Genomic DNA, 27,591 nt, shown 5'->3' on the forward strand with positions numbered 1-27,591 from the left:
ACGCATCATCTTCGTTACAGCTCCTTGGCTTAGCTGCCCCACAGCCTGTGGGATCTTAGTTCCCCGACCAGGGATTGAACCAGTGCCCCCTGCACTGAAAGGTGGATTCTAACCACTGGACCATGAGGGAAGCCCCTCCACCCCTCTGTATGCTGCACACATCCTCCTGCCAGCTCTGAGTTGGAGGGGGGCACTGCCATCCATCATCCCAGCTAAGGAAGCCAGGGTCCAGAGGGCCCAGGCCTCAAGACCCCAAGCCCGTGGCCCCTCCCCAGACCCACCATGCTGGGCCTCCCCTCCGGGAGGCTCTGACCCAGCACATCCTGCCAGGCAAGACTGCCCTCTTGTTGCCTGCAAAGGGTGCCCAGAGCCCAAGCAGGGTGATGGGGGGTGGTCAGGAGGGCCAAGAAGATGGGACACAGGCCTGAGGGTGAGGGGGAAAAAGAGGGGCAGAAACGTGAGGAGGAGGAGACTCGAGCACAAGCGTTGTCTTTTATTTCCTTCCTCGGGTAGCGGCGGCTTCCCACCACCACCACCTGGAAGCGCAGGGAGGAGACGGAGGGGTGGGCATGGGGACGACCCTCGCAGCTCCAGGGCTGGGTCCATCCTGAGAGGTCGGGGCCGCAGGAGGCAGGGGGCTCCCAGTGCGGGGTGGGGGAAAGGAGCCACCCCCTCCCCAGCAGTGAGAGCGAATCACGGTGGCTACATGGACCCAGAGCTCAGCCAGGGAGGAAGGTGGAGACGAGGAGACGAGACACCGGCTCCATGACTCAGCTGGCTGGGAGAGGTGGGGCTGGATGCGGACTCCGACCCCCGGCAGCACCCACAGTGAACAGGCCTGCGCCAGAGAGCCTGCCAGAGAGCCTGTGTGTCGGGGTGGAGAAGAGCAGCTCTGGGGGCTTAAATAAAGGGCAGGGGGTGAGGGATGCAGTGAGAACAGAGGGTGACCGTCTGGCCAGTGGGCCCGGCCTCGGGGGCCCCGGAAGCAGTGCTGAGCCCGCGGGGTGGCTGTAGAGTCCTCGGTGGGAGGAGGGAAGGGCTCGCAGCCAGGGTCTCGGGCCCCCCTCTCTCTGGGCTCACACGGCGATCCTCGCTGGAGGGCCTGGCCAGGGGAGAGCGGACGGGGCAGGGAGACGGGCGCCGGGGCCCTGCGGGGCTTAGCGCAGGTCCTCCTCGTCACCCTGGATGGTCTTCTTGATGCGCAGCAGCATGGTGGTGAGCCACTGGTCCAGTCGGGAGATGGAGTCGTATTCCTTCACCTGCGCACCGGGCGACAGGCTCGGGGTGAGCGGCCGCCCTGAGCCCGGCCTCGCCTTCCACCCTGTCCCCAGTCCCAGCCCAACGGGCTCTGTTCAGGATCCTCTAGACGGTCCTGTCAGCAGCCCCTCCCTGAACAGGGGTGAGGGGATGTGTAGCCCTGACCCTGGACAGAGCCTCTCCCTCCTGTCTTTACTGGCTGATACATGAGGGCTCCCGCTGGGGGAAAAAAGATTTACAGCTGGAAAAACAAAAGGTCCAGCTTTCTTGTTTTAAGGATGGGAAACTGAGGCCTGGAAACATGGCGCAGGCCTGTTCTGAGCGCTGCGGGCGGGTGGGAGGGGGGTGGGCAGAGAGAGCCCCAGCCTGCGGGCCCCCTCCTCTCCCATCTCCTGTGCTCTGCTGCTGAGATTCCTGCCATCCACCCCGGCCAGCTGTCTGGGGAGGGATGGACTGGCCAAGCTTGGTCCCTGACATCATTCAGGGGTCTATGATTCGTGAGGGGTGCCTGGGGAGAGTCACACTGGACAGATCCAGATCCACCTGGGCTGCGTGTAACAATTCCAGAATGCCTCGCAACAGGGTAAGGACAGGGAGAGCATCTCTGTGGGGAGATTGTTATCAGAGAAGCTGCTGGAAGGGAGCCTCCCAAGGCCACCTCTCCTGCACCCCTAGTGGCACCTGCCTCCAGCTTTCCGGGAGGTGAGGGAAGGGGGACGACATGACTCCCTCCCTGCACCCCCAGGGTCACCCAGAGTGCCCGATGTGAGACTCCCTGCACTACTCATCCGGGGGACTCTGAGGGGTGCAGAGACCTTGGCCTTCAGGAGCACACAGACACGGGTTTGAATCCCAGCTCATCTCTAAGATGGGGAGACCACTCCCTGCACCTCTTGGGGCTACTTGTGAGGATTCTGGGGTGACGGGAGAAAAGACTCCACAGCCAGGGCCTGGGGCCAGAGACAAAAAGGAGGAAATTCACAGGACCACGTCTGATGGGGGCTGCCAGCCCCGCAGCTACTCACCGCCTCGGTGTAGCTGTCCACGTTCTGCTCCTCGTGGGCTTCTAACAGCTTCTGCGAAACAACAGGGGGTGGGGCTCAGGAGCCAGGCAGGCCAAGGCCTGACCCGGAGGAGCTCCACACACAGTATCTGGGTGGATAAGCGTCAGGGGTGCCCAGGCTGAGTGGGAGGAAGAGGCTGTGCTCCAGCCTGCCCTCAGCTCAGAAGGTCACTGACACGGAGCATCACCCATGCATGCGTGCCCGTGTGCGGGTGAGAACCCACAGCCTCCCTGCTCTGCCCTGGCTCCATCAACGCTTGAGTCTTGTCTCAGCCAGAAAATGGGGACCCAGATGGCAGATGAGATTGGTGGGGGGGGGGGTAAAAAAAGGCCCCTGAGAAACACTGTACAGGTCTCAGTGGTTGTGCTAACCGGAGCCCAAGCCCCCGATATGGGAGAGGAGCAGCCCAATGCCCCCGCAACACTCACTTTCATCAGCTTGCACTCCCGAGAGTCGGAGAACGCAGGGAATAGCTCCTCGTACTTCTGAACAGCGAGCTGAGGGTCAGCGAGGACGGAGGGAAGGAAAAAGGGAACAAGCTGATGAAGATCCCCTGGCAGCTGCAGGGACCTGGGGCTGCTCCAGCCCTAAGTCAGCTGTCTGTATCCCCACCCCAACCTCCAGAGACACAGGGCTCTGTGCCTGGTGAAGAGGCTCCCCAGAGCTAAGCTCAGCGCCAACCTGGCTGCAGACAGCTGTGGAGGTGGGTGGCAGGCAGGGGACGGGGGCCTGGGGAGGGAGGAGGCTTCCTCAGGCCGGCGCTTAGGGCCTCTCCCTGCACCCAGCCCCACCAGGGTAGGTGCACATGCTTTGTGCCATGCCTGACGCCTCATGTCTAACCCTCATGAGGACCCAAGGAGGGTCAAACGATGGTGACTCCATTCTGCAAGTAGGAACCAGACCCAGAGACAGCAGTGACCCGCACAGGGCTCAGGACACATTTTGGGGAACTGAACTGGCCTGACCTCAAAGCCCAAGCTCTCACCTGCCCCAGCAGGCACCCGCAGAGTGAGGGTGGGGCTGAGGCGCACCATGTGGGTGAGGGCAGACAGCTGGAGACCCCAGGAAACCCCAGATTCCAGCAAAACCCAGCTCCTCTCCGAGCCCTGACCAGGCTTGTGCTGAGAGGCCCTGAGGACGGGTGGGGTGGGCAGGCAGGCTCTGGTTCAAACATCAGCAGTCAGAAAGGTCTGGACTCCTGGGGCAATTTACTAGCCACATGGCCTTGAATGAGAGACTGTGTGTCTCAGCCTCGGTATCTTCCTCTGTGAAGTGGGATGACCATGGTGCCAACCTCGTGGGTTACAGTAAGGACTCCAAAAATGCTCCCACAAAAGAAAATGCCTGACACCAAGCCAGCCTGGAGTTGGAAACGCAAAGGGTACAAGGGTGGAGTGAGTGACATCACGGATAGAAACGCAGTGAGAACAAGCTATTTCCTGCCTGAAGGCACTGCCAGGGCCAGAGAGGAGCAAGGGACCTGCCCCTCCTGAGAGGCAGAGAGGTGACTTGGCATAGTGACAGACATGGTGCTCCAGGGGTGGTCACGCCATGTGGCGTAACTCTGGGGGGCCCCAGGGCCTGCCATTCACCCTGTGTGTATGTGGGGTAACTCTGGGGGACCCCGGGGCCTGCCGTTCACCCTGTGTGTATGTGGGGTAACTCTGGGGGGCCCCAGGGCCTGCCGTTCACCCTGTATGTGGGGTAACTCTGGGGGGCCCAGGGGCCTGGGCTCACCTTGGCGTTTCACCCTGTGTGGGGATAACTTTGGGGGGCCCCGGGATCTGGGCTCACCTTGGCCTTTCACCCCGTGTGGTGGTAACCCTGGGGGGTCCCATGGCCTGGGCTTACCTTGGCGTTGAGCATGTCGATGCAGAAGTGGCAAAGGGCAGCCTTGAAAAAGTAGTCCTTGGCGCTATACTTGAGGAGTGGGCTGTCCATGGCGTTGGTCCCCACCTGAAGGCACAAGGCGGTGGGCAGCCAGAGGGCCGGGTCACTGCCAGGCACTTGGGAGCAGCTAGGAACTAGGTCCATGCCCAGTGATGCCCTGTGAACCCAGGACCCCGAGAGCAAGGAAGCCAGAGACCAGCCCCGGGAAACTCTGCGTCAGGTCTGAGAGACCCAGGACCCGGGCGTGCTGCAGGTGGGTGTGTGGTCCCAGGGCCGAGGCCAGCTGTCTGTGGGCTCCTGGAGATGCCTGAGCGGGTGATGGGGGCGGCGGCCCCGCTGTCGGGCTGACAGGAGGCTGGCATGCTGGTGGGCAGAGGGGCGGCAGGCTGCAGAACATGAGAGGCGGCGCCCGCCCCGCGCTCCTCCGAGGCCAGCTGCCTCCCTGTCTCCCAGCCAGGCTGAACCCACCAGGGGGCCAGGCCTCGCCCAGGAGGGAGCATGCACATCCAGGGGACGCCCCCTCCTGCCCTCTCTGCAGGCTCCTCAGCTGCAACCGGCCATCCCGGGCCTTGTGATTCTTTCCGCTCTCTCCCCATCTGGGAGTTGGCCTCGCTCTGCCCGCGGAGGCCCTGGTGAGCAATGTGGGGAGGACTTGTCTAGGGAGAGCGCGATGACGCCACACGGGGCCGTGTGTGGAGAGTGCTCAGCCAGGCCGAGTCCAAGCTGAGGGCATGGGGATGACCGAGGGCGCTGCAGAGAAGTCGGGGGAGGGTGGGAGGTGGGGAGAAGGGGCGCCGGCCAGCAGGGTAGGGCGCAGTGCCTGCCCCAGAGAGCGGGGCTCAGGCCCTGCTGTCCCCACCTGCTCGTAGATGTCGATGGCCTTCTGGTACTGCTCCAGCTGCGCCGCATAGCCGGCCACCTTCAGCAGACACTTGTTGGCCGAGCTGAGAGGGGTAGAGAAGGGCAGGGGGTCAGTGGTGGCGGGGCCTGGGGCCCTCGCCAGGGGCGGGGGCGGGCAGGGGGCGCCTGGGTACCTGTTGGACTCCTCGCCTTTGTAGTAGTCTGCGGACTGCTCGTAGTGGGCGATGGCCTGGGGCACACGGGGCGGGGGAGAGGGCGAGGGGCTCAGGCGGCCTTCGTCGCCTGCGGGCCCGGCAGCTCTGCCACGCCCCAGGCCCCCAGACTGGTCCCAGAGGACTGGCTGCAGCAGCCCTCCCCACCACTGGCCAGGCTGGGCCCCCGCCGCCCACCTTCTCAATGTCCACCAGCTCCGTCTCGTAGATCTCGGCGATGGAGATGTGGTGCTTGGCCGCGATGGTGAAGCGGCCCTGGGTGAGACGTAAGAAGGGGCTGTCAGCGACGAGGGGGTCCCGAGCTCTCTGCCCAGCTCAACCACATGCCCCTCACCCTGGCCCCCAGTCCCATGAAACTGGATTCTCAGCCCTTGGCCACCCGTGGGAGAGGGGTCCGCCAAGGAGGGTCCTGAGAGGCACGAGGCTTGCGAGGGAGGCTTCTGCCTGACAGGCCTGCGTCTGAGTGCTGCCCCAACCAGGTGACTGCGGGCATGCCCCCCCATACCCAGGCTCCATGGGAACACAGCAGATGGGGCAACATAGGAAATACGGGCACTGGGACTGGCCAGAGGCCTTGGCCCAGGGGCACATGTGACTGGTCCAGAGAGGCGGGAGGAATAGCCTTGGACTCTGGGCCAAACGTCAAGAGTCCCGGCTGCCCCAGAGAGGGCCTGCCTCCCGACCTCCCCTCCCGTGTGGTCAGATGGCCCTTCTCCCCACGCACGCTGCAGCTTCCCCCGCAGGCCCCAGGGCCTTCCCCAAGGCGGCCCGGCTCCCAGAGCAGCTGAGCACCTCCTACCCGCCTCCACCCAGCGGCGGTCCCTGTGCCTGCCGCTCTGGAGACCGAACCGCCCAGTGCAGTGTCTCCTGCAGCACCCAGCGGGGATGGCTACACGGTGACAGCATCGCAGGACCCGCCGGGGCAGGACGGGCGATCGGCCCCAGGTGGATGTGACGCGGATGGGGCCTGGGCTTGGCGCCTCAGGCTGGCTCTCCCGGCTCGGACCAGCAGCCAGGGCTCATCTGTCGATGAGGACGCTCCCCAGGGCAGGCGGGGCTGAGCTCACTCTGGGCTGGGGGAGGCTGGGGAAGGGGAAACTCCATGGACACGTGAGGGCCCCAACAGTGGTAATGCCTTTGAGTGAGGACAATGGTGGCCTACGGGGGGCTGGAGACAAGACCGGGGGAGGGGCCGTCCGCCCCTCTCACGTGCTGGGAGCTGCCACCAGGAGCCAGGCTGGCACGGAGCTGTGTGAGGACCCAGCCAGCCCAGCCCGGCTCCGGCTCCGGCTCCTGTGACAGTTCCTTCCCCCCTCCGCCTCCCCTCCTGTCTCTCTTGGGGGCAGGGGATGGGATGGAGGGCGGGGAGGCAATAAGGCAGGGCTTGAAGTGGGCTAAGGGGAGGGAGGGAGCCAGGACATGCGGTGGCCCTTACCATGTCTGTGTAGATCTCAATCGCTCGCATCAAGCAGTTGATGGCCTCTGGAGAGAGAACAAGGGAGGCAAGGAGGAGGAACGAGAAGGTGAAGTCGTTTCAGAGGAGAGGAGAGGAGAGAAGGGAGGCGCCGGGCCGCTGCAGAGGGCTCAGGGGGGCACGGGGGTCCCGAGCCCCAGGAATTTTGGCTTGACTCATTCATGCTGCTGGCTGTGACCTGCTGGGCACGTGCTTTCAGGGGAGCCCTGCCAATACGGCTGCCCTCTGCCCCGGGGCCACCGCGATGTCACCACCTCCCCAGTGACCGTGGGACAGGGCGCAGCCGGCACCATGTCAGACTCCCTGGGGGTTTGAAGCCAGAACTGCTGAGGGCCTGCACTCGGGGATGAGCTGCTGGCAGCCGCAGCCAAGCCTGACACTGGAGGGACAGCCAGGTCCTTCTGCCACCCTTTCACGGCGGGACCCTGAACCAGCCGTGTGCCCTGCCCCTGCCCGGCCTCCACCGTGGCAGGAGGTGGCAGGGTGCTGTGACCCCGAGGCCCCCGCCGTGGGGTCTCCATCACATCCCCGCGCGCCCATCGGCTCCTCAGACCACAGGCGTCGCCGACAACACACACACCCTGGGGTGGCGCTCGGAATGAAGCACTGGGGCACCTCTGTCGGACTCTCGCACGCGACATTTTCAATTTGGAACTTTGAGAAAGGTTGTTGTTTTCTTTTTTTTGACAACTTATTTGGAAGAGAGAGAAGCACGAGTGGGAGGCATTTTCTAGCAGATAGAGATGAGCTCTCGGGTGGATGTTTTTTTAAACGTCATTTTAATGCATCTCGGGAGGACAGTGTGTTGGGGGAGGTGGGAGGAGGAATACAGAGAGCCTGGACAGACCACAGCGGGTGGGCTCTGAGCTGGGGCACAGCTGAGCGTTCACGCAGCCCGGGGCATCGGGAAGGCTCCTGGCCTGCCGCTAGGGCTTCAACGTCAGCAGGGCCCACAGGGCTGAGATGCCACCAGGAAGGCCCAGGCCCAGTGCCTGCTTTCAACGGGGGCTCAAGGTCTCATCACCCAGGGAGATGCATCAACAGAGGCTCTTAGCCTCAGACCTGTGGTTGGTCCTTCAGGGAGTCCACAAGCCCCACTCCCCCAACTCATAGGCCAAAAGGGGGTGTCTGAGAGCTATTCTGGGGGATGGAGGCTTGGGAGGTTGGGTGCAAGGCCTCGGGGGACCCCCCCCAAAAGATTCAGAGAACGTACACCACGGGGTGAAGGTCATGAGGCTGACAGGTGGAAGCCTGGGGCAGTAGGGAAGAGGAAAAAGGGGCAGGAGAGAAGGAGAAAAAGGAGGGAACGCCGCGGACAAATACAGCGGAGGAAGCAGTGTTGCTGTCTCTCACGCACACACACTCTCACACGCTCTGTGACAGAGCATTTCCCGAAGCAACTGATGAGCTAACAGCGCAGTGCTAAGGATGCTCAAAAGCCAGGCGCCAGGGCTGCAGCGCACAGGCTCTGCACACCGCATCCTGCCCCGTCCCCCACCCTGGGGGACTGGACGCGACTCGGGGGCTTCCTCTCCCAGAATGCTGCGGCGCATAGCTTGGTCTCCGCAGGCCAAGGGGGCAAAGGCTGCCCCTGGTGAGGTCAGAGCCCTGGATGCAGAGAGGCTGGAAGCTCCCAGGCAAGACAGGAACCCTCGCCCCACCGCCACCACCACAGCAGCTGCCCAGGGCCTGCTGGCGCTGGCCTGAGTGCTGTCGGCCAGAGGGCCCCTGCGGCAGGGGAGGACGGCTTAGGCGCAGCCAGCAGCGTGGATTCACACAGGGTTGAGGCCCCTCGCTCCAGGACAGCTGTCTCTGGAAGCGCAGGCTGCCAGCTGACACCCCAGCTGGCGCGCTAGCGGACAAGCTGCTGACACGCGGCTACAACCAGCTTATTTGCAGTCTCTGGGACCCCAGCTGTGGACAGCCCCGCACAGCCCTGGACAAGCATGGCAAACCCAGCAACCTGACACCCACCATCCACCTGCGGAAACCTGGAGCCCTGGGAGGCAGGTGGGGTGAGGGCGGTGCTCAGGCCCAGACAGGGGAAAGCAGTGGCCTTAGGTCAGGGCGGACTCTAGAGGGAGAGCGAAGGCAGGCACCAAATCCCGCCGTCCGCCCTGGTGGCCCTGAGGCGCAGGCTCAGCTGCCTGTCCGGGGGCAAGTGGGGAGCTTCCAGGACTCCTGCAGGAAGCACTGACACAGCTGGAGGTGTCTGAGGCAGGTGAGGCCAGCAAGGCCCCAGGGAGCCGGCCACCTGCGTGGGGAAACCCGGCAAGGATCCACATGGGCCCTCTGGCTCTGACTGACAAGGCAAGTGGCCAGGCCAGACCCCCACCTGACAAGGGCCGGGGGTCACCCCTTTCAGACATATATCTCACGCTGGTGTAGGGCTGGGCCCGTTTGTGCTTTAACTCACATGCGATCTCTGCTTCCTTGACCAGGAAGTGAAGACCCAAAACACGTTGTTGATGGCCCCAGGTCACAGAGGAACAGGCTCCCATGGGCCTCGGAGACCAGTGAGCCCCACCCTCCTTGAGTGGGGGTTGGTCAGTTATGACGCAGGGGTGCTGGGAGCCCCTTCAACACCTCCCCCTGCTCAGCAACAAGAACCTCCAACCCCGGCCCTGCCCATGAGGCTCTCCCCTGCGCCACGGGACCTTCCATTCCCCGAGAGCCGCCTTTAGTGCCAAACCTGCTCCCTCCTGGCCTCCACATCCAGGGCAGAGAAGCAGGCTGGCTGATGCTGAGACAAACCAAGTCGCCCTCTGTGCCCCACGACGGGCACGTCACACACAACCACCGCCGCCTGCCCACCAGACACCTCAGCCATCCTCCGTGCTTCTGGAGGCCAGGCCCGGGTCACACCCTCACATGGGCCCTAGCGCCCCCCACACACGCTGCAGAGCCCACTGCCAGCTGAAAAGCCTCAGCTCAAAAGCTGGGAAAGGACGCCACATGCTAGTACCCGCTGGGGCCTGTCCACCAGAAGCGCTGGGTATTGTTTAAACGGCAAATCTGCCCTATGCACTTGCTGAGAAGCCCGGCCTCAGCTTCCACCCCAGGAACCAGTCCTTCCAGTCACTCGGGTGCGGCGGCCCAATGTCTGTCACAGGTGCCTGGGCAGCATCTCTAGGTCGACCAGTTCCCCAGAGAGAAGGCAGGCTGGGGGCAGGGGCGGGACTCGCTGAGGGGGATGCACAGTCTTTCCCCGGTGATTCAAGCTGAAAACAAACCCATGGTCATTCATCGTGTGACCCAAACCCTGGCTCATGGCCACATCACCAGTGGCCTGCTGCACCTCAGCGCCAACCAGCCAGGTGCGCTGAGCTTTGGGCAGTCACCAGGACACACCCGGTCATGAGGTCTCCCCTTGGTTCAAGCCGCGCTGAGTGCACCATGTGACCACCGAGGCCAACGTCTGAGAGACACCCGGCTACAGAGGAGAGGCCCAGCAAGACTGGGGACAGAGAACAGGTACTTGGCCCTCACAGACATCAAACCCTCGACTGGGAACCAAAACGTCGCGGTGGCGATGATGAATTCGCCACCAATGTCCCCCGAGCTGGCATGTGAACTGGGGCTCACAGATCCGTGGAAAGACCCCGGGCACTGGTGCAAACTGCCCTCTCTTGGGAAGGACAAGCCTTTATTCAAGATGATGCGTCTCCCTTTTTTTTTTTTTTAAATTAATATTTGCGTATTTCCTATTCTCTTGTGAGTGGATAGTGATAATAGATAGTCATTAGAAAAAAAAAGCCTTTTGCTTGTTAAAATTAAAAGTTGGCAACCCATGTCTGGCACCAAGATTAAAAAAAAACAACAACAACTAAAATTCCAGCCCCCCAAGATCCAACAGCCTGGTACCCGCTGGGCTGTGCATCTACTTTAGATGAGCCCAGCGGGGGACAAACATGGTTTCCTCACAGTAAGTCAGCCCCAAACTGGGCTTTGGTCCCCAGCACACTCTCATCTGAAGGAACTTACTCTCTGGCTACCGCATCTCCACCCGGTTCTCTCCAATACCCCCACCCTGGGGGTAAGGGAAGCCAGGTCAGGATAACTTCCGCTCCTTTTTCAGCAGAGACTCCTACCTGGCTGGTCTCAGAACCCCCTCCCGCCCCCTCCGCGTGTTAATTCTGACAGCAGAACAGATTTTCCTCTCTCCTGGGCACGCGGTGGGCCTGAGATGTAACTCCCACTCCCACATGCTCCCGGGCTCCGGGAGGGGCGCCACCAGCTGCAGGCACAGAGCGGGAGGGGGAGGCGGAGGCTGGGAGCCAGAGAGAGGCAGACTGACGCCAGGCGGAAGGCAGCCAACGCGCCAGTCACAGCGCGAGCGCCGCCGGTGCAGCGTGGTGGAAAACCTGCGGCCCTCTCTGGAGGGCTCAGCGGGGGCGCGGGTCCACCAGGCTCTCACCTTGGGGGTCGGCTTTCTTGAACGCGTTGCCGGCGTCCACGAAGCAGGTGGCTGCGTCGTGCTTGCTCTGCAGCTGCAGGTGCAGCTGGGCCGCCTGGCAGAAAGCGCTTCCGGCAGCTGGAACAGAAGAGGGTGCGCCCTGCCTCAGAGCAGGGCTCCAGGCTCTGGAAGCCGCTCAGATGACGCCTGGGGAAGGGGCTGAGCTCTCGTGAGTCCCTGAGAGAGGAGGAGACTGGCCTGGGGGAACCGAGGTGCAGGCCTGGACCTCAGGCCACCTGATCCCAGCGGTGCCCCCCACCCCCACCCGGAAGCTGTCCCCCAACCCCGGGGAGCCTGGAACCAGCATTCCAGAGGGCATCACAGGCTGGGGCCAGGTGGGGGTCCTGGGGGAGAGAGGGGCAATCAAGACCCAGCTGCACCACACTCCCACCACCTCCCCTTTCCAAGCCTGACTTCACCGCCGCCCACAGCTCCCAGCCCTTGTGGTCTAACTCCCCAGCTCCCAGTCTCCCCTGGGGAGAACTCACAGGGTCCAGGCCCCCAGGAGGTTCACATCCAGAAAGGGAAAGGGGATGTGGATGCCATGAACTCGAGTGTGTACATGGGTTCTCAGTCCCTCAGTCGTGTCTGATTCTTTGCCAGCCCATGAACGGTTGCCCACCAGGCTCGTCCGTCCATGGGATTCTCCAGGCAAGAATACTGGAGTGGGTTGTTACTTCCTTCTCCAGGAAGATCTTCCCGACCCAGAGATCGAACCCACATGTCCTGCGTCTCCTGCACTGGCAGGTGGATTCAGCCACCTGGGAAGCCCCTATGAACCTGAGTGCATGGGGACAATGCCCACGGGTGGAGGGCAGCTGCAGTGACCACACCTGAAGCCTAGGCTGTCCCGTACTCAGCCGCCCCGTCACCTTCCACAGGTCTGTTCCTGCGTCTCTATCTTCTAATTTGACTTGAGGGAGACAGAGGGAGCCCTCCTCTTCCAGGGGTGGGAGCTGTGCTAACTGGGAGCTCCAATGGCCACATCCAGCTCCATCCTGAAGCCCCTGCCCTTCCTCTTTCTCCAGCCGAACTCGAATCATGGAATTTCTGAGTTGGAGGAGGACAAGAGGGCCCGGCCCTATACTCTACCTTTAGAGCAGGAAACTAAACTCAGCCACCCAGGTTTTCACTGTGTCTGATTTCTTTCCTATTTTTAAGGGCTCCAAACTTGAGCGCAGAATTTCCAGAAAGGTAGTATCATTGGGGGGAAAAATGGCTTAAGATTTTTGTTTGACTATTTGGGGGAGGGAAAGAGGTGACAAATTTTAAAAGTAAAGCAACATCCACGTGATTGAAAAAGAAATCTTTCAACGGTATTTTGTTTTTGGGGTGAGCATAAAAATACACACAGAATCTGGCTCCAGGCGCAGTGTATGCTGTGAAAGCTCAGGAGAAACTCTTCTGATTTTCAGGAACCCAAAAATACTCTCGGAGGAGGAGAGCCCATTTTGCCCACTGCCTCCACACCCGCCTCTGTAGCCCGTCCCAGGCTTCATTTCCTTTGTGGTCTGAAGTCAGAAGTTCCTCCTGGGTTTCAGCACTGTCTCTGCTTGATTTTCTCGACCCAATCTTGCTGTTTCTTTTTAAACTGGAGTGCAGTTGATGTACGATGTTGTGATGTTACGTTAGTTTCCGGTGTTCAGCACAGCGGACCAGTGACACGTACCACGCACACGTTATTGCTCTTCAGGTGCTCAGTTGTGTCCGACTCTTTGCCACCCCGTGGGCTTCAGCACGAAAGGCTTCCCTGTCCTTCACTATCTCCCGAAGTCTGTTCAAATTCACATCTGTTGAATTGATGATGCTACCTAACCATCTCATTCTCCGTTGCCCCCTTCTCCTCCTGCCCACAATCCTTCCCAGCATCAGGGTCTTTTCCAATGAGTTGGCTCTTCACATCAGGGAGCCAAAGTACTGGAGCTTCAGCATATACATACACATACACACGCACACACTTTTTTTAGATTCTTTTCCCATATAGACCATTAGAGTACTATGTAGAGTTCCCTGTGCTATACAGTAGGTCCTAGTTACAATCTTTCTGATGTTTGAAGCCTTGTTATGACATCAGCCCCAGAAGGGCTCAAGTACTGGCTTTCTGAACCTCTCCTCCAGGCCCTCAGGTAGTTCCCAAACAAATCTCTGGCCCCTCAGACCTCAAGGAGCCCCTCCCCGCCTGCCCGCCTCTCCTCGGGGGACACAGCTCAAGCCGCAGCCTTGCCAGGGTCTGACCTAATCTTCCTGGCCGAATCAGAAGGGCCACTCCGCCCACCAACACGGGCCTGAGAGTCTCTGGAGCCATGGGACCTGGGATGCCCTCTTCCGGGTAGAGGCCCTTATGACGCTGTCTGTGTGGGCGGGCATCCTGCTCCAGCTGGAGTGAGCACACAGATGGTCGGGGACCTGGTCAGCGCTCCTGCAGTTTGCCAATCTGCTGACCGGAGTCCTCAAAGGGCTCTCCTGCCCCCTCCAGAGGGACAGGTGCTGCTGACACGAGTGAGGAACGGAGCTGCTGCCGCGCCAGGCTGACCGCCCTGCGTGGAGACGGCTGAGCCTGCATCACAGCCCCGCGAGCTCAGGACTGTTACCTCCCCTGCTGTCCTGAGGAGAGTCCAGCAACTTCCCCAAGGTCACGTGGCCCCAGTCTGAGCTGGGACACAAATGCCAGTCACTCTGGATTCCAAAGGTCAGGAAGCCACCGGGAGCTGTTCAGGTTCCACAACCGGAGTTCTGGCTTCTGAATTGCTTCAGCCACTCACTCATGTTGGTGTGCTGGGCAAAGGACTGGGCCGAGCCTCAGTTTTCAAGTCTGTGAAATGGGGATATTAATGGTACTGACCCTCATGGTGCTGCTGTGATGGTTGAACTAAACACTGCCTGCTTGGTGCTCAGGGGAGTGCTCAGTTATTGCTGGACCACTTGAATGTCCCTCAGCCCAGAATTCAGACTCTGATGGAAGAATTAGAGAACTGCTTCTGGGGAAACCTGAAATTCTTTTCTATTTTTAAGTAGATGGTGTGTGATTTATAATACTGTCTTAGTTTCAGGTGTACAGCAAAGTGGCTCACTTATATATGTATGCCTTTTCTGATTCTTTTCCATTATATGCTATTATGAGATCGTGAGTATAGATCCCTGTGCTACCCAGTCAATCCTTGTTGGAAATCTGACATTCTGAATTTAAGGAGAAACCCCTTAAGAGTTCACCAATCCACATGGGTCTATCTGATTCAATAATCTATTACTGATCCTTATCATCTAAGTCTGCTCTCCTGGGTCCTGGGACCCAAGCTGTAAAATGACCCAGCTCAAAACGACCAGACGGCAGGCCAGCGGGTCTGTAGAGCCAGTGACGGCTTTAGAGAATGGGGCCTGCAAGGCTGACCCCTCAGCCAGGCCTTTGGGATGGGGAGCCGAGGGAAAGGAGGAGACAGAGCCACAGAGGGGCTCTAGCAGGGATCACGTACCACTCCAGTTTTTGGCCATTTTGAACATGTTCGCTGCTCTGGCGTAGATTTCACATGCTTCCTCTATTTTGGACGAGCCTCTGGGTAAAAGGAAAGGAAAAAAAGGTAAGGAAAAGATCTTATCTGGAACCAAAGAGAAAGCATGCCTTCTGCCCCAGCAACAGTGGAGATGTGCCCTTATGTGTCTGGATGGCGGCCCCCACTTCCCTGTGAAGCCAGCTTTGCAAGTCCAGCTGCAGCTCAGGCCTCCATGCGGGCTCAAGGGAGACAGAGCCGGCAGCCCCCAGCCCCTCCCACAGTTTGTCCAGACCCTCCATGGGCTGGTCCGGGCTGCACCCTCACGGTGGGGACCCTTCCTGACCACCCCCCAAAGCCCCGCCTCCGACAGTCTCCTCCACTTTCTGCTCGGGATGCTCGGGGGCTCCCATGCTTTCTTGAATCCCTTTCCCCATGAGACTGCAAAGCATTCTGGGAGAGGAGTCCAGCCGTGGATGCTGGGTCCCTTCCTGTCTCAGCCCTGTGCCTTGCAGCCTGCAGCTGTTCAGTGAGGCCTCTCAACCCTAAAAGCATGTCACCACCCATTCACGACTTGGCAGGTATGTAATAATACACACACAGAAAGAAATACTGTTTTTAAGTAAGTACACAGAAAACTCCCACTTGTGTTAAAACAAAAAAGTGAGACCAGAAACATACATGCAAACAGCTTATTACTGGGAAAATACACACAGAAAATAATTACTGTATTTTTCTATAAGGTGGGGTCTGTAGAACTGGGTGCCAGGTGTGGGGGACAAACTTATATTCCTTTTTAGTACTGTCTGAATTTTAAAAGCATCTACATATTTTACTTATTTGAGAAAAAAAAGTGCATGTATTTAAGTACTAAGGTTTGCATTGGGTCCCGTGGTCCAGGAGTGAATTACACTCCTAGCAACTTATCCTACGAAACTAAGGTACAAGGATGCTCAAAACAAGACTGTTTAAAGTGGCAAAATCATGGGGATTCCCTGGCGGTCCAGTGGTCAGGACTCGGTGCTTCACTGCTGTGGCCGGGATTCAGTTTCTGGTTGGGGAACTAAGATCCTGCATGCCATGTGGCGAGGTCATAAGTAAATAAATAAAATGGGCAAGTAATAACCTTCAAAACACTTACTGTGAAACAGTAGGAACCTGGAGGGTTCAGGGGAGGTACATTTTTTCAAAAAATAAAGCTCCTCGTATGGGCAGCTTTACCCAGCTTTCTGACTTCCAAGCAGTACAGAAGAACCTCTTCCTGAACTGGGGGGCCCTCTGTTAGTACCTCATCCGCAAGGCCCCTCCTTGTCCTTCTGTTGTTTCAGCTTCAATAATCCAGCCAGGCTGAGCCCACGAGGTGTGAGTGTCCATGTTTGAACGCCCACCGCCCATATAACTCAGGAGAATGAAACACACGGGCTCAGGAGTCCCAACAAACGGATTTTACATCTCTCCTCCCTGACATCAAGCAGTGTTGCATTTTGAAGAGAAGAGGTGGGTATTTGAGAAAATCATCACAAAATCGTCTTCACTCTCCCATCCCTCATCTCTGTTGTCAACCAGCCCTGGAACCTTGCTGACCCCAGCCGCAGAGGGCGAGGGTGTCTGGGGTGATCCTGGGTCCTGTGCGGGGAGCATCCCTGCCCTCCACACTGCTAGTGCGGTGGGGCCAGGCCGCCCATACTTTGGACTCATGTCGGATGTCTGCTGCAATAATCAAGCCGGAGCCGCCCTCCCTGGAGACTTCACTCAGTAGGCCTGGGCTGGGGCCTGGTCCCAGGATTTGCCAGGGGGGCCCCAGATGACTGAGCCGATCGGGCGAGTCTGGGAGGGAAGAAGCTGACCCAGACCCACCACCTGGGAAGCAGTCACCAGTGGCCTGTCCCGTCAGGTGATGTCAGAAGGCTCCAGGGCGGGCTGGCTGGGACCGGTATTCTGGCCTCCTGGATCCAAGTCGCACCAGCTAAGGGTCTTCTTTAGCTGAAATGTGTCCCCTCTGCCCTCTGGAGCTGGGCAGACACTGCCTCCACCCTCTGCGGTCCCCAGGACGCGCTCCCCAACACTCGCCCTGCTGGGTCCCACTGTCTTCCCCCCTCAGCTGCACAACACACTGGGCCTGGGGCCCGCGTGGAGCGACGTCCTCAGAACCCACTTCTGGGCTTGGAGAGCTGAGGAACTTTGACCAGCTTCGGGCGGAAGAGATTTCAGAACAGTCTCCTGGGGGACCGTCCCTGGAAGGTTCTCTTGGAAGAACCAGCTGCATTCCCTGAAGTGCTCTCAGGCCTGCCCCCCTCCCATGGATTCCCAAGGGCATCCTTTCCTTCTCAGTGAAGTCCCGTCCAGACCCCACTGTCCTCAGAGAAATCTCAGGCTCCCGGATGAGTAGGAATGGCCCATCCCACCCCAGCGAGGCCTGAAGCCGGATGATCAGCCACGAGCAGAGTCAGCCCAGGCCGGCTCCCCGTGGCTCAGTGAGACGGAGCAGACTCAGACACAGAGCCTGTCGGCTGCTAGGCTGAAATTCTATGATCCCAGGCTAAGCTGGGCCGATCCCGTGCTGGGTCAGTCATTCTAACTCTGGGGTGGAAAAGCCAGAGGGATTAACATCTGCTCAGGCCTCCGGGCTGGCCTCCTCAACGCTTGGGTCCCAGCCGGGTCCCTGGCTAGGCGATGACAGGAGACTCTCTGGAGTGCCAGCCTCTTGGAAGTGGAGACGCTGAAGGCGAAAGTCGTTTTGCTTCGGGTCCCTGAGACCCCAGAGGAGAAGCCGTTCGTTCACCAGGGGGACAAACATCTCTGCACTGAACATGTGCCAGGCACAGCAGGGGACAGCAGCACATGAAGGGGAAGGCCCTGATCTTGGTGAACAGGACATCAGCAAGACCCTTCCAGGGGGACCGGGGGCGAGGGCTTCTCTGAGTGGGCAGGTCAGAGAAATGCTCTGTGACTGCTGAGATTTTCAGCTTAGTCCTCAAAGATGACTCAGGAGCACCCGTATGAAGAGGGAGTGCATGGCAGGCAGAAGTCACGGCACATGCAAAGGCCCTGAGACACGAACAACCCCAGCCAGGACAAGGAAGAGAAGAGGGCCGGGACGCCTATGCTGCAGGCAGTGGTGGGCCACAAGGCTGAAGAGGCAGGCGGGAGACCCCAGGCTGGCAGCCAGGAGAAGGGTCTGGGCCCTGCAACAAGGAGGGTTCTAGAAAGGAAAGGAGGGGCAGAAGAAGACCCCAGCTCCTCTGCTTTTCTAAGCTGTCTTCCCACGTGACAAATCTGCATGGCTCACTATAGGACTCCTCTCCTGAGAAGCTAGGCTGTCAAGAGTTAGGTCAGGCCACTTCATGTCACTTATCCAAGGGCGGCCTCCCCAACAAAACCTGCCAATTCCCTGAGGGAAGGAAAGCAGGCCTCCCTCGGACCCCTGCCCAACTACCAGAGAAGCTGGCCGGTCCTGCGTCACTGACGAGCCCGGGGGGCGGCGCCTGTGACAGCTGGCTGTCTCTCCCCCTCTGATCCCCCCAAGCTGCCTGTGATCCACGCCTCCCATCCCACGGCTTCTCTGAGCCATGCCGGGAATAGACAGAACCGGTTTGGGCCGGCCTGGAGCAGGGCGGTCTATAATTACCCCCGCTCAGCTTTGCCTTCTCCCCCTTTCCAAGGCGGAGGAAGCGGTCTCAGGTCTCCCAGGCACGGACACCAGCCTCCAGCGACCGCCATATGGAAGGAGGGAACCATGCCAGGAATGCACAGACGGCCGGTGGGACCCGGGCCAGGGGGTCCGCAGGGCAACATCTCAGCCTCCCTCCTTCCTTCCTTGGTCCCCTGGGCACTTCCTGGAGCCCAGAAACACGTCACAACCCACCCACCCGAAGTCTCTGGGGGTCCTAAGAAGGCATGCAGATGGAGTCACTCCCACTTGAAGTCCTCACTCAGTCGCGTCCGACTCTTTGTGATTCCATGGAATTCTCCAGGGCAGAATACTGGAGTGGGTAGCCATTCCCTTCTCCAGGTGATCTTCCCAACCCAGGGATAAAACCCAGGTCTCCCGCGTTGCAGGAAGAATCTTTACCAGCTGAGGCACAGGGAAGACTTGTCCTTCTGTGGTGCCCAAGCCACCTGCCCTGGGTCCTCTCCTCAGCCTGGAGGTCCCCACCTTGATTCTCAGCCGCTGCCCGGGTGGGTCAGTCTGGCCCTCCCCTCCTTCTCCACTGTCCATCCTCATGACTCCGTACAGCGGCCAGCTGGGCACTGCCTGAAACAGCACAGCAATCCCCACAGTCACCCTCCAGGTCTAAGCCTGGAGACAGAGGCGGCGGGGCTCACAGAAGCTCAGGGGCTGGCCCAAGGCCCAAGCCTCTAGCTCACTCGGCGATCCGGGGACCTCCTTTCGAGTCTTTTGAAAGAGCAAGGAGCAAGGCCCCTACCTGCTCTGGCCTCGCCTCTTGATTAAACAGCCAACACTGCTCAGGCTTCCCTCACCTGAGGAGTAGATGCTGCTGTCAGCTGGGGTTGTTCAGTTGCTCCGTCGTGTCCAACTCTTTGAGACCCCACAGACTGCAGCACGCCAGGCTTTCCTGTCCACCACCAACTCCTAGAGCTGGCTCGAACTCATGTCCATTGAGTCGGTGATGCCATCCAACCACCTCATCCTGTCGCCCCCTTCTCCTCCTGCCTTCAGTCTTTCCCAGCATCAGGGCCTTTTCCAGGGAGCAGGCTCTTCGCATCAGATGGCCAAAGTATTGGGGCTTCAGCATCAGTTCTTCCAATGACTATTCAGGGTTGATTTCCTTTAGGACTGACTGGTTTGATCTCTCTGCCGTCCAAGGGACTCTCAAGAGTCTTCTCCAGCACCACAGTTCAAAAGCATCAATTCTTCGGCCTTCTTATGGTCCAACTCTCACATCCATACACGACTACTAAAAAAACCACAGTGTTGACTATACGGACCTTTGTCAGCAAAGTGATATCTCTGCTTTTTAATGGGAAGGGATTCACTAAGCCAACCTCCTCCCCATGCCCCACAGCCCGAGCCATCCTTGCGGAGCAGCAGGTGAAGAAGGAACATCAGACAACAGAGGAGGCACCCCCCGGCCAAGGAGCAGCAGGCGGTCCCAGCCTTGCCCCACTGCTGACTGCACAGGGCTGTCCAGAGCCAGAGCCACGGGGTCTCTGGTCATCCCTCAGCATCTCCGCCCAAGAGCCCTAAGCCCCTCGCTGGCTCTGCAGTGTGCCAAGATCCCACAGAGCAGGGCCTGGCCCCACTGTGATTGCACAGGCCCCAGGAGGAGGAGAAAATCCAGTGTCTCGCGCTAACTGCCCAGCTCTGAAATGCCTGGCTGGGCAAGGGGGAGAGAGAGAATGGACTTGGGGGACCAGGGACCTGGGCTGAAATCAGCCTCGGGCACTCTGCAAGCTGCGTGACTTGGGTGAGCGATTCCTGAGCCTCAGTTTCTTTATCTGTAAAATGAAGACAATGAGCCCGACCTGGGAGGTGTCTGTGAGGCTCAGAGATGCAGTACCTGGCGCACAGCACAGAGCCCAGCTCGGAGCATGGGCACGACTGGATGCTGTTATAGGAAGGAGGAGACAGACGCTCTGAGGGCTGCCTGCAGCAGCAGAAGTCTAGAATCGCTTGGGGTCGGTGGAAAATCTGGGGAGCGCAGTCAGGCAGGCCTGGATTCCAGGGCTGGCTAGTGGCACCCCAGCCCCTGCTTCCTTATGGGGAAGTGGGGAGAAGAGTCCACCCCTGCAGGCCTGCTGGAGGCACGAGGAGCCCCGCAGGAGGCACCCAGGAGAGTGCCCCCAACACAGCAGGTGCTGAGCCAATGAGCTCACTCTCACGAAGCTGGGGGAGAGAGCAGATTCCTACTGTTCACTTCCTACTGCACCTCGGCATGGGTTTCATCTTCCCACCCCGGGCTAAGCCAAGGGGCACCCCTCCCCCGCTTTCCAGAGAGCCCGGGACCTCCCACCTACCCCACCCCCAGCACATCCCAGCGCCCTCCTGACCATGACCTCAAAGGCAGGGGCCAGGCGCCTTCCTGCGATTCTTACGCTGATCCCCTCTGCACGTTTCCTTCATCCCAGCCAGAGAGCCCAATGGTTTCCGTTCTTAAAAGATGTTTCTGGGGCTTCCCTGGGGGCTCAGTGGTAAAGAGTCCGCCTGCCAATGCAGGAGATTCGGATTTGACCCCTGATCCGGGAAGATCCCACGTGTCGCAGAACAACTCGGCCATGGGTCAGGCCAAGACAATTGAGCCTGTGCTCTAGAGCCCAGAAGACACACCCACTGAGAGCTCGCGCCCTACAACAGGCAAGTAGTCTCTGCTCACTGCAACTGAAAAGCCCGCACAGCAAGGAAGAAACCAGAACTAATAAATATTTACTTAAAAAAAAAAAACTGTTTCTGAAAGAGCCTTGCCGCTTACTGAAATGCAAGTCACTCAGTCGTGTCCAACTCTTCGCGACCCCATGGACTATAGAGTCCATGGAATTCTCCAGGCCAGAATACTGGAGTGAGTAGCCTTTCCCTTCTCCAGGGGATCTTCCCAACCGAGGGATCGAACCCAGGTCTCCCAGCTGAGCCACAAGGGAAGCGCTTGCCTCTTAGTAGCCCCAGCCTAAACAGGAGCATTCATACCTCTGTGTGACCACCTCCACCAAGAGAGGCAGAACCCCTAGACTGCAGAGACACAAGGGCCGGGTTCCTTGGAAACCTGGGTCCCTTCAGGAAAGCCTCCACTCGCAAGAGCCGCCGAGTGCTGAGTGGGGGATCCTGGCAGTTGGCAGGGATCAGTGAGTCAGTGCCCAATTCCCCGGCATCAGAGGTTCTGCCTGCTCTGCAGGCGGAAAGCGGTCTGGAAGCCGTCACTCCCAACCCAGGCTCACCAAGGGCCCGGGGGACACCCACCTGGACCTTGGCCCCAGTCTCTGGTCAGGCAGGTCTCAGGAAAGCCAGCCTCCAGGGCTCCTGAGGGTTTCTGGTGCCCAAGGACAGTTCAAGCAGGAACTGTGCCACCATGATCTCCTGGCTGCTGTCCGTATACACAACATGGCACCCTCGTATCTCTAGCTCTCCAAGACTTCAGGTTCAACTTCTAAACACAATACCTAATATTAATAACAGCAGCAAGCACTTAATAAGCACTCTCCAGGATCACAGCACTTTACATACATAACCTCAGTCTCTCCTTACAACAACCCTAGGGAGTACGTATCACTCTCACTTTCATTTCACACGTGAAGAAACTTGCTAAACACTCTGGTATCTGAGTGGAAGGAAGTTTTTATTTTGGATGTGGGAGAGGGAGTCAGAGGAAGACGTCAGGGAGGGGAAAGCCCCGAGGAACAGAAGCACTGTCTGAAATCCCGAAGGGGCAGAGCAAGGACGTCTGGGTCCATTGGGAGCTGGAAGGAAGAAAAAGCGCATCTTGCTTTTTCCTTGTCCTCTCTCCTCTTCCACACTTACACTGTGTTTGGGAAATCACCACCTTTCTGCTTCCAGGGCAGAAGTCGGGGCTGCTCTCCCATCTCCTGTCTGGAAGCTGAGGGAGGGGAAGGCAGCAGGAAGGAAGGAACAGAAGCAGCTTGGATCTGAGAGCCGGCTGGTACCGCCTCCCCCCCAGGCTGCTGGTGCGCCAAAGCCCCCTAGTGTCTGGCGGCCCTGAAACAACAAAGGGCAAAGGGCTTAACATCCCAGGCAACCAGGCTGCCCTGGATCCCAGGCAGATGTGACGCTGCCTGGCCCTTTTGATCTGAGCAGAGACCTCTCAAACTGGAATGCTGCCATCACTGAGGTTCCTGAAAGGCGAAGGGGGAGCTGGAGGGATGAGCTGAGCCCTGACACTCCCTCTTGCATTCCTGGAAAGGGGGCTTGTCAAACGTGGAAGCCAAGCAACCCCAGCTCCAGAGGGCAAGTGTTAGGAGCGGTTCCTGCCCGCAAGGCATGTCCTCCTGGGCTGGCCTTTCGGGCAGACAGGCTCTGGCATGCTGGTCTCAGTCTCCATCTGCAACCCTGCCCTGCACCACTGCGAGTGCTCTCAGAGCTGAAGGCTCTGGGGTGAACACACCTGCTCGTCTTTCTTTCAGACATGTGGAGAAAACTGCCATGTGGGTGAGGAAGATGGGGAAATCAGGGGAAGGAAACTCCCTGAGACGCGTAGTTTGCCAACATCCTCCTAAACGGAGTGCCCAGAAATGGGCCTGAGCCTCAAAGAAAAACTCTGGATGGCAGCAAGAGGGTTTTGGGATGAGACAGGCATGGGTATGAACACCAATGCCCACTCAGCGGAAGACTGAGCACAAAGACCCGCAACTCTAACCCCTACAAATCCACCTCCAGAAGGACGTTGTGAGGACCACATAAGAAGACGCACGTCGAGTGCCTGGCCCAGGCCTGAGTCAGCGTCAGAGAGAGCCCTTAATAAACATTATCAGATGTTATTACTGTCACTGCCTTCACCCTCCCCCACGCCAGCTGCTGGAGTCCTTTCTAAACAGGAGGTCTTCAGCACTGGGCCTCCTGTGAACTGAATGCTTGCTTGTGTCCCCTGCCAAAACTCATGTGTTGAAATCCTAAGCTCCACAGTGATGGTATGAGGAGGTGGGCCCTTTGGGAAGTGACTAGGTCATGAGGGTGGGGCCCTCATGACTGGGATTAGTGCCCTTACAAAAGACACCACAAAGAGCTAGTTAACCCCGTCTCCTGCCCTCCCACAATGTGAGGACACAGTGAAACGACAGCTGTCTGTGAGGCAGCAGGCCCTCACCAGGAACCAGACCTGTCAGCACCATGACCTTGAACTTCTTGGCGTCCAAAAATGTGAGAAATAAGTTTCTGATGGTTATAAGGCACTGAGCTTACGGTATTTTGTTACAGCAGCCTGAACAACCTAAAACAGGCCATTAAAATCCTCAATGCTCTCCAGCAGCTCTGCAAATCCAAGCCTTTTCTCAAAAAGCCCTCCAGGATGGGGCCCGGTTCTTGTTCAGTTTCATCCCCTTCTGCCCCGTCTACCTTTGTGGGCTGACACAGAACCCCCCGGAGTAAACCTTCAGACGCTGACCTTCACACATCTGGGCCTTGCTCAAGCTGCCTCTTCTGATGGAAGCAGTGCTCTCCCACCAGAAAGGACCCCTGGAACTCCTGCTCATCCTTCTAGGTGGAGGCTTCTCCTCACAGGGAGCCAGCCCTGGTCTCTCTGGATCTCTGCTCCCCATCATTTCTGGACAAACCTCCCCTTACCCTAGATCTCTGTTCACACAACTCCCACTGCCTGGAACACCCTCTCTAGCCCCCACTCCTGTGGCACGTCCCAGGGTTCCCGGGGGCCCAGCTCATTCCTCACCAGGGCATTCCTTAAGCTCATGCAGCTTCCTCTCAGGTCAGGAACCTCCCACCAATGATAAAATGCAGCCCTTAATCACATGTGACAATTCTGCTTTACTAGTGTGTTAGCAAGTCTTCATCTTGCCTTCCCAGCCAGGTGACAAAGTGTTTCAGGCCCTGACTTGGCTGCTCCTTCCAAGCATGGCCCAACAGTACACTAATCCCCAGGGACCAGACACCAAAAGCCACCCAGTAAAACCATGACCTGACTGAAAACTGAGCTCTTGGCCCCACCCCAAACACTGCACTTGAGTTTCTCCCCTTGTGAAGGAAGCAGAAACACAGACACGCTCTTCCCACTCTCAGCCTCTAAAAGAAAACATTCCTCACCTAATCAATACAGTCCATCAGCCGCGGATGTTTTTCCACACTAGGTAGGTCTCAGCCAAGTTACTCAAGTTCTTGTGGTGAATAAGTAAACATTATCCACCACTTGCAACAATGAGCAGTTCCCATCTCCTCTCCTGGGAAGAACCCTCCTCCTCATTTCTTACCAACCTCCTAACACCTCTCTCCTAAAGCCCCAGTCTTCCCCCGCAAACCCCTTCCCCAGCCTCTGCCTCTCTGCTGCCAGGTTCCATGGCCCCTCCTCACAGTTCCTCCTAACTCTCTACACACCCGCCTGTTCCCCTGCAGCTCTCCTCCCAGTTTCAAGAGCAACACAACCTTCCTCAGTCCTCCCTGGCTCTCTCTCCACTGGAGGTCTCAAGCCCCTTCCCCTAACCCTATCAAGCCCCCATGGCCCGAGTTCCTTCCCCAACCCCTTTCAGCTCCTTACTTATCACACTGTCTTTCCCTGCTCTGACAGCCCCCCACCCCCCACTTCTCCCATCAAACCCCCTCCTTGATCCCCATCAGTCCCAAACAGGCTCCATACCTGTTTCCTTCCTGGAAATGACACTGATGGTAGCTAACACTTTCAGAGTGATAACCACGTCCAAGGCTCAATTCTACACCCTTTAAACGTGCCCTACTTCAATACTAGTGGCAAATGCCTGAGACAGGTTTCTCTAAGACACCACCCCCCCATAATAAGGGAAGTTAAACAGCTTGCCCAAGGTCAAGAAATGGCAGAGCCTAGGCTTCTGACCTCAGCTTTTGACCCTCCTGAGCCACTAAAATTCCTCAAACGACAGTCATCAGAACAACTTTTATGAGCCAACATGAACTCATGTGAAATGTCTGCCACAAGCATTAGGGGCTGGTTCTGTTTCCCAGGCCCCTTCAGCCCTAACCTGGGCATGCCAGTCTCATCCTGCTCACACTGCACACCCCATCTTTCCTCAAAGATCACACAGCAGGCCTCCGGCCCCTTAGGTTTTCTTATCTCCCTCATCTCTCATTTTTATTCCACCAGTTCCTAAACCAAGCTTCATCCCAACTTAGTCTCCAGTCTCCCAGCCCTCTTCTTTCAGAGGATTTAATCCTCTGAAGGAAGGAATCCCAGAGATTCCTCTGTTCAGATCTCACTTGGCAGTCAGATCTCCTTACACTAGTCACCTGTGACCAGGGCCATATCCACCTGAGACACCTCACGCTACTGAGACTGGGTTCACCAATCGTAGGATCATCTTAGCCCTGACGCCCGGGCCAGAGTTCACATAAATCCATCACCCCAGGTCTCGGAAAGGGGACGCCCTCGGGCATAAGTCCTCAGTCTCAGGCCCCAAGACTGCCGTCTGGGATCTTTCAAATAGGCTCTCCTTGAGCTCCAAAAGGCTTCCTGGCCTGGCTTCCCTCCAGGCTCCCTCGGTCCCCGCAGGCCACATTCCCTTCAAGGCCTGAAGGGCCCGTCTCCAGCCTGGAGCCCCTTTCTGCCTCAAGATGGTTTCGCCTCGGCCCGGGTGTCCTCAGCCCACGGCCCTGCCACAATCTCGGACAGTCTCTCCTCAAATCATGCTGTCAGTGCTACAGTCCGGCGTCCTGGTCATGGCTTGTGTGCCCTCTGCTGCCTTAGACCATGTCCGTAAGCCCGCAATCACCCGCGTCCTCTAGGCTCGAGCTCTTCGTCTCTACCGCCGCCCCAGAACATGACTCCTCCGTCCTCTTAGCCGGGATCCCGGCCGACCCCTGCGCGCGGTTCTTACCCGAAGAGGCCCGAGAAGAAGGACTGCGAGTTCTTCACTTTGCGCTCCGCCTCGGCCAGCAGCGCCATCGCCTCCGCCTCCTTCCCGGAGTTGTCCATAGCGGCCGCAAAAGTACTCAGCAAACCGCCGGAGCCCTGCCCTCGGAGAACTCAGCTACCGCCGGGTCGCAGGAGACAGGTCGGGGGAGCTTAGTGGGCTGCGTTGACGTCGCACCGGCGCGCGCCTCCTGCGGCCAGGAACCACGTGATTCGAGCTGGCCAACCAACGGCCTCGTAGCGCGGCTTTCGCACCGCAGACCACGCCCTCTCCAGCCGATGCACGCCGCCGCGTGATTCACGGCCTCCAATCAGCGACCCGATTTTTAACGCATGCGCATGTATCTGCCTTAGGGTACATGGTGCGCTGGTTGATAGCCCACGTGACTCCGCATAAGCCAATCGCAGCCCTCACCGCCAAGGACCCGCCTCCGAGGGCAAGCTTTCTGGCTACTCCTCCACCAATCAACTTCAGCCTTTGGCTCCGTCTCAGACTTCCCTGCGGAATTTAGACACTAGTCAGCTGATCAGTGATCATCACGTGATAGCTCCATGCCGGAAGACCCTGACAATCCTCGCCTGGGTTTGACAGCTCTTTTGCGCAGAGCTTAGTCCCCGCCTCCTCTCTTTACCTCCTGAAGGTCTCTTTCACTTGGAAAGGCGTCAGTGGGTAGGAAGGAAAGCGGTCTCCGTTTTCTTGCGCCCTCTGTCGACCTATGCTGAAATTGGTTTGGGAAGGCCAGAGAAGGCGACATATCTCATTTTATTGTGCTTTGGTTTCTTGCCCTTCCAAGATACACGTTTTAAAAAAACAAATTGAAGGTTTGTGGCAATCCTGCATTAAGCAGTTCTCTCAGAGCTGTGCGGTTTCCCAAACAGCATTGGCTCACTTAGTGTCTCAATGTCATGTTTAATAATTCTCACAATATTTTAAAGTTTTTTGTTACTCTTGTTAGGATGACCTGTGATTGGTGATTTTGATGTTATTATTAGGACTGGCTCAGACAATGATTAGCATTTTTTAGCAATAAATTATTTTTAAATTATACGTTTCTAAAATAATGCTGCTGCTGCTGCTGCACCCTTAATAGACTGAAGAAGTCTTGCCTGGTGAGTTACATGGACAGAGGAGCCTGGCCGGCTAAAGTTCATGGGGTCTCAAAGAGTCGGATGCAACTGAGTGACTGACACACACAGACACACACACACACACACACGCACACACAATGTAAACTTACTTACAAGCACTGGGAAACAAAGGGAAAGTCATGTGACTGGCTTTATTTATGAACTGAACCTGCAATGCCTTAGAGGTATGCAGAGGGGAGCAAAGGTTGTCTAACTCTGGTTTCATTAAAAAAAAAAAAATCTGGTGAAAC

General features: G+C 58.2%; 1 protein-coding gene across 1 annotated transcript; it reads right to left on the reverse strand.

Annotated features, from left to right (window-relative positions):
- Positions 1-473: 473 nt before the first annotated feature.
- On the reverse strand, positions 474-26,421 carry NAPA (NSF attachment protein alpha). The gene is made up of 11 exons (XM_019979473.2): positions 26,178-26,421; positions 14,685-14,764; positions 11,176-11,292; positions 6,720-6,766; positions 5,462-5,539; positions 5,246-5,301; positions 5,071-5,155; positions 4,173-4,277; positions 2,750-2,818; positions 2,283-2,333; positions 474-1,259 (listed from the first exon to the last, which is right to left on the reverse strand). Exons 1-11 carry the CDS (start codon positions 26,273-26,275, stop codon positions 1,158-1,160), a joined length of 888 nt encoding a protein of 295 aa, XP_019835032.1. The 5' UTR covers positions 26,276-26,421; the 3' UTR covers positions 474-1,157.
- Positions 26,422-27,591: the final 1,170 nt, after the last annotated feature.

The sequence above is a fragment of the Bos indicus genome, chromosome 18, assembly GCF_029378745.1.
Source record: "Bos indicus isolate NIAB-ARS_2022 breed Sahiwal x Tharparkar chromosome 18, NIAB-ARS_B.indTharparkar_mat_pri_1.0, whole genome shotgun sequence".
In the NCBI taxonomy this organism is placed as follows: domain Eukaryota; kingdom Metazoa; phylum Chordata; class Mammalia; order Artiodactyla; family Bovidae; genus Bos; species Bos indicus.

What these genes read in the sequence shown, in the direction of transcription:
- NAPA (XM_019979473.2), bottom strand. Translation starts at nt 26,275, where the DNA reads ATGGACAACTCCGGGAAGGAGGCGGAGGCGATGGCGCTGCTGGCCGAG. An exon ending in TTCTTCTCGGGCCTCTTCGG is followed by an intron (nt 14,765 to 26,177) that starts GTAAGAACCGCG and finishes CCTTTTACCCAG; the next exon opens with AGGCTCGTCCAAAATAGAGG. An exon ending in AATGGCCAAAAACTGGAGTG is followed by an intron (nt 11,293 to 14,684) that starts GTACGTGATCCC and finishes CTTCTGTTCCAG; the next exon opens with CTGCCGGAAGCGCTTTCTGC.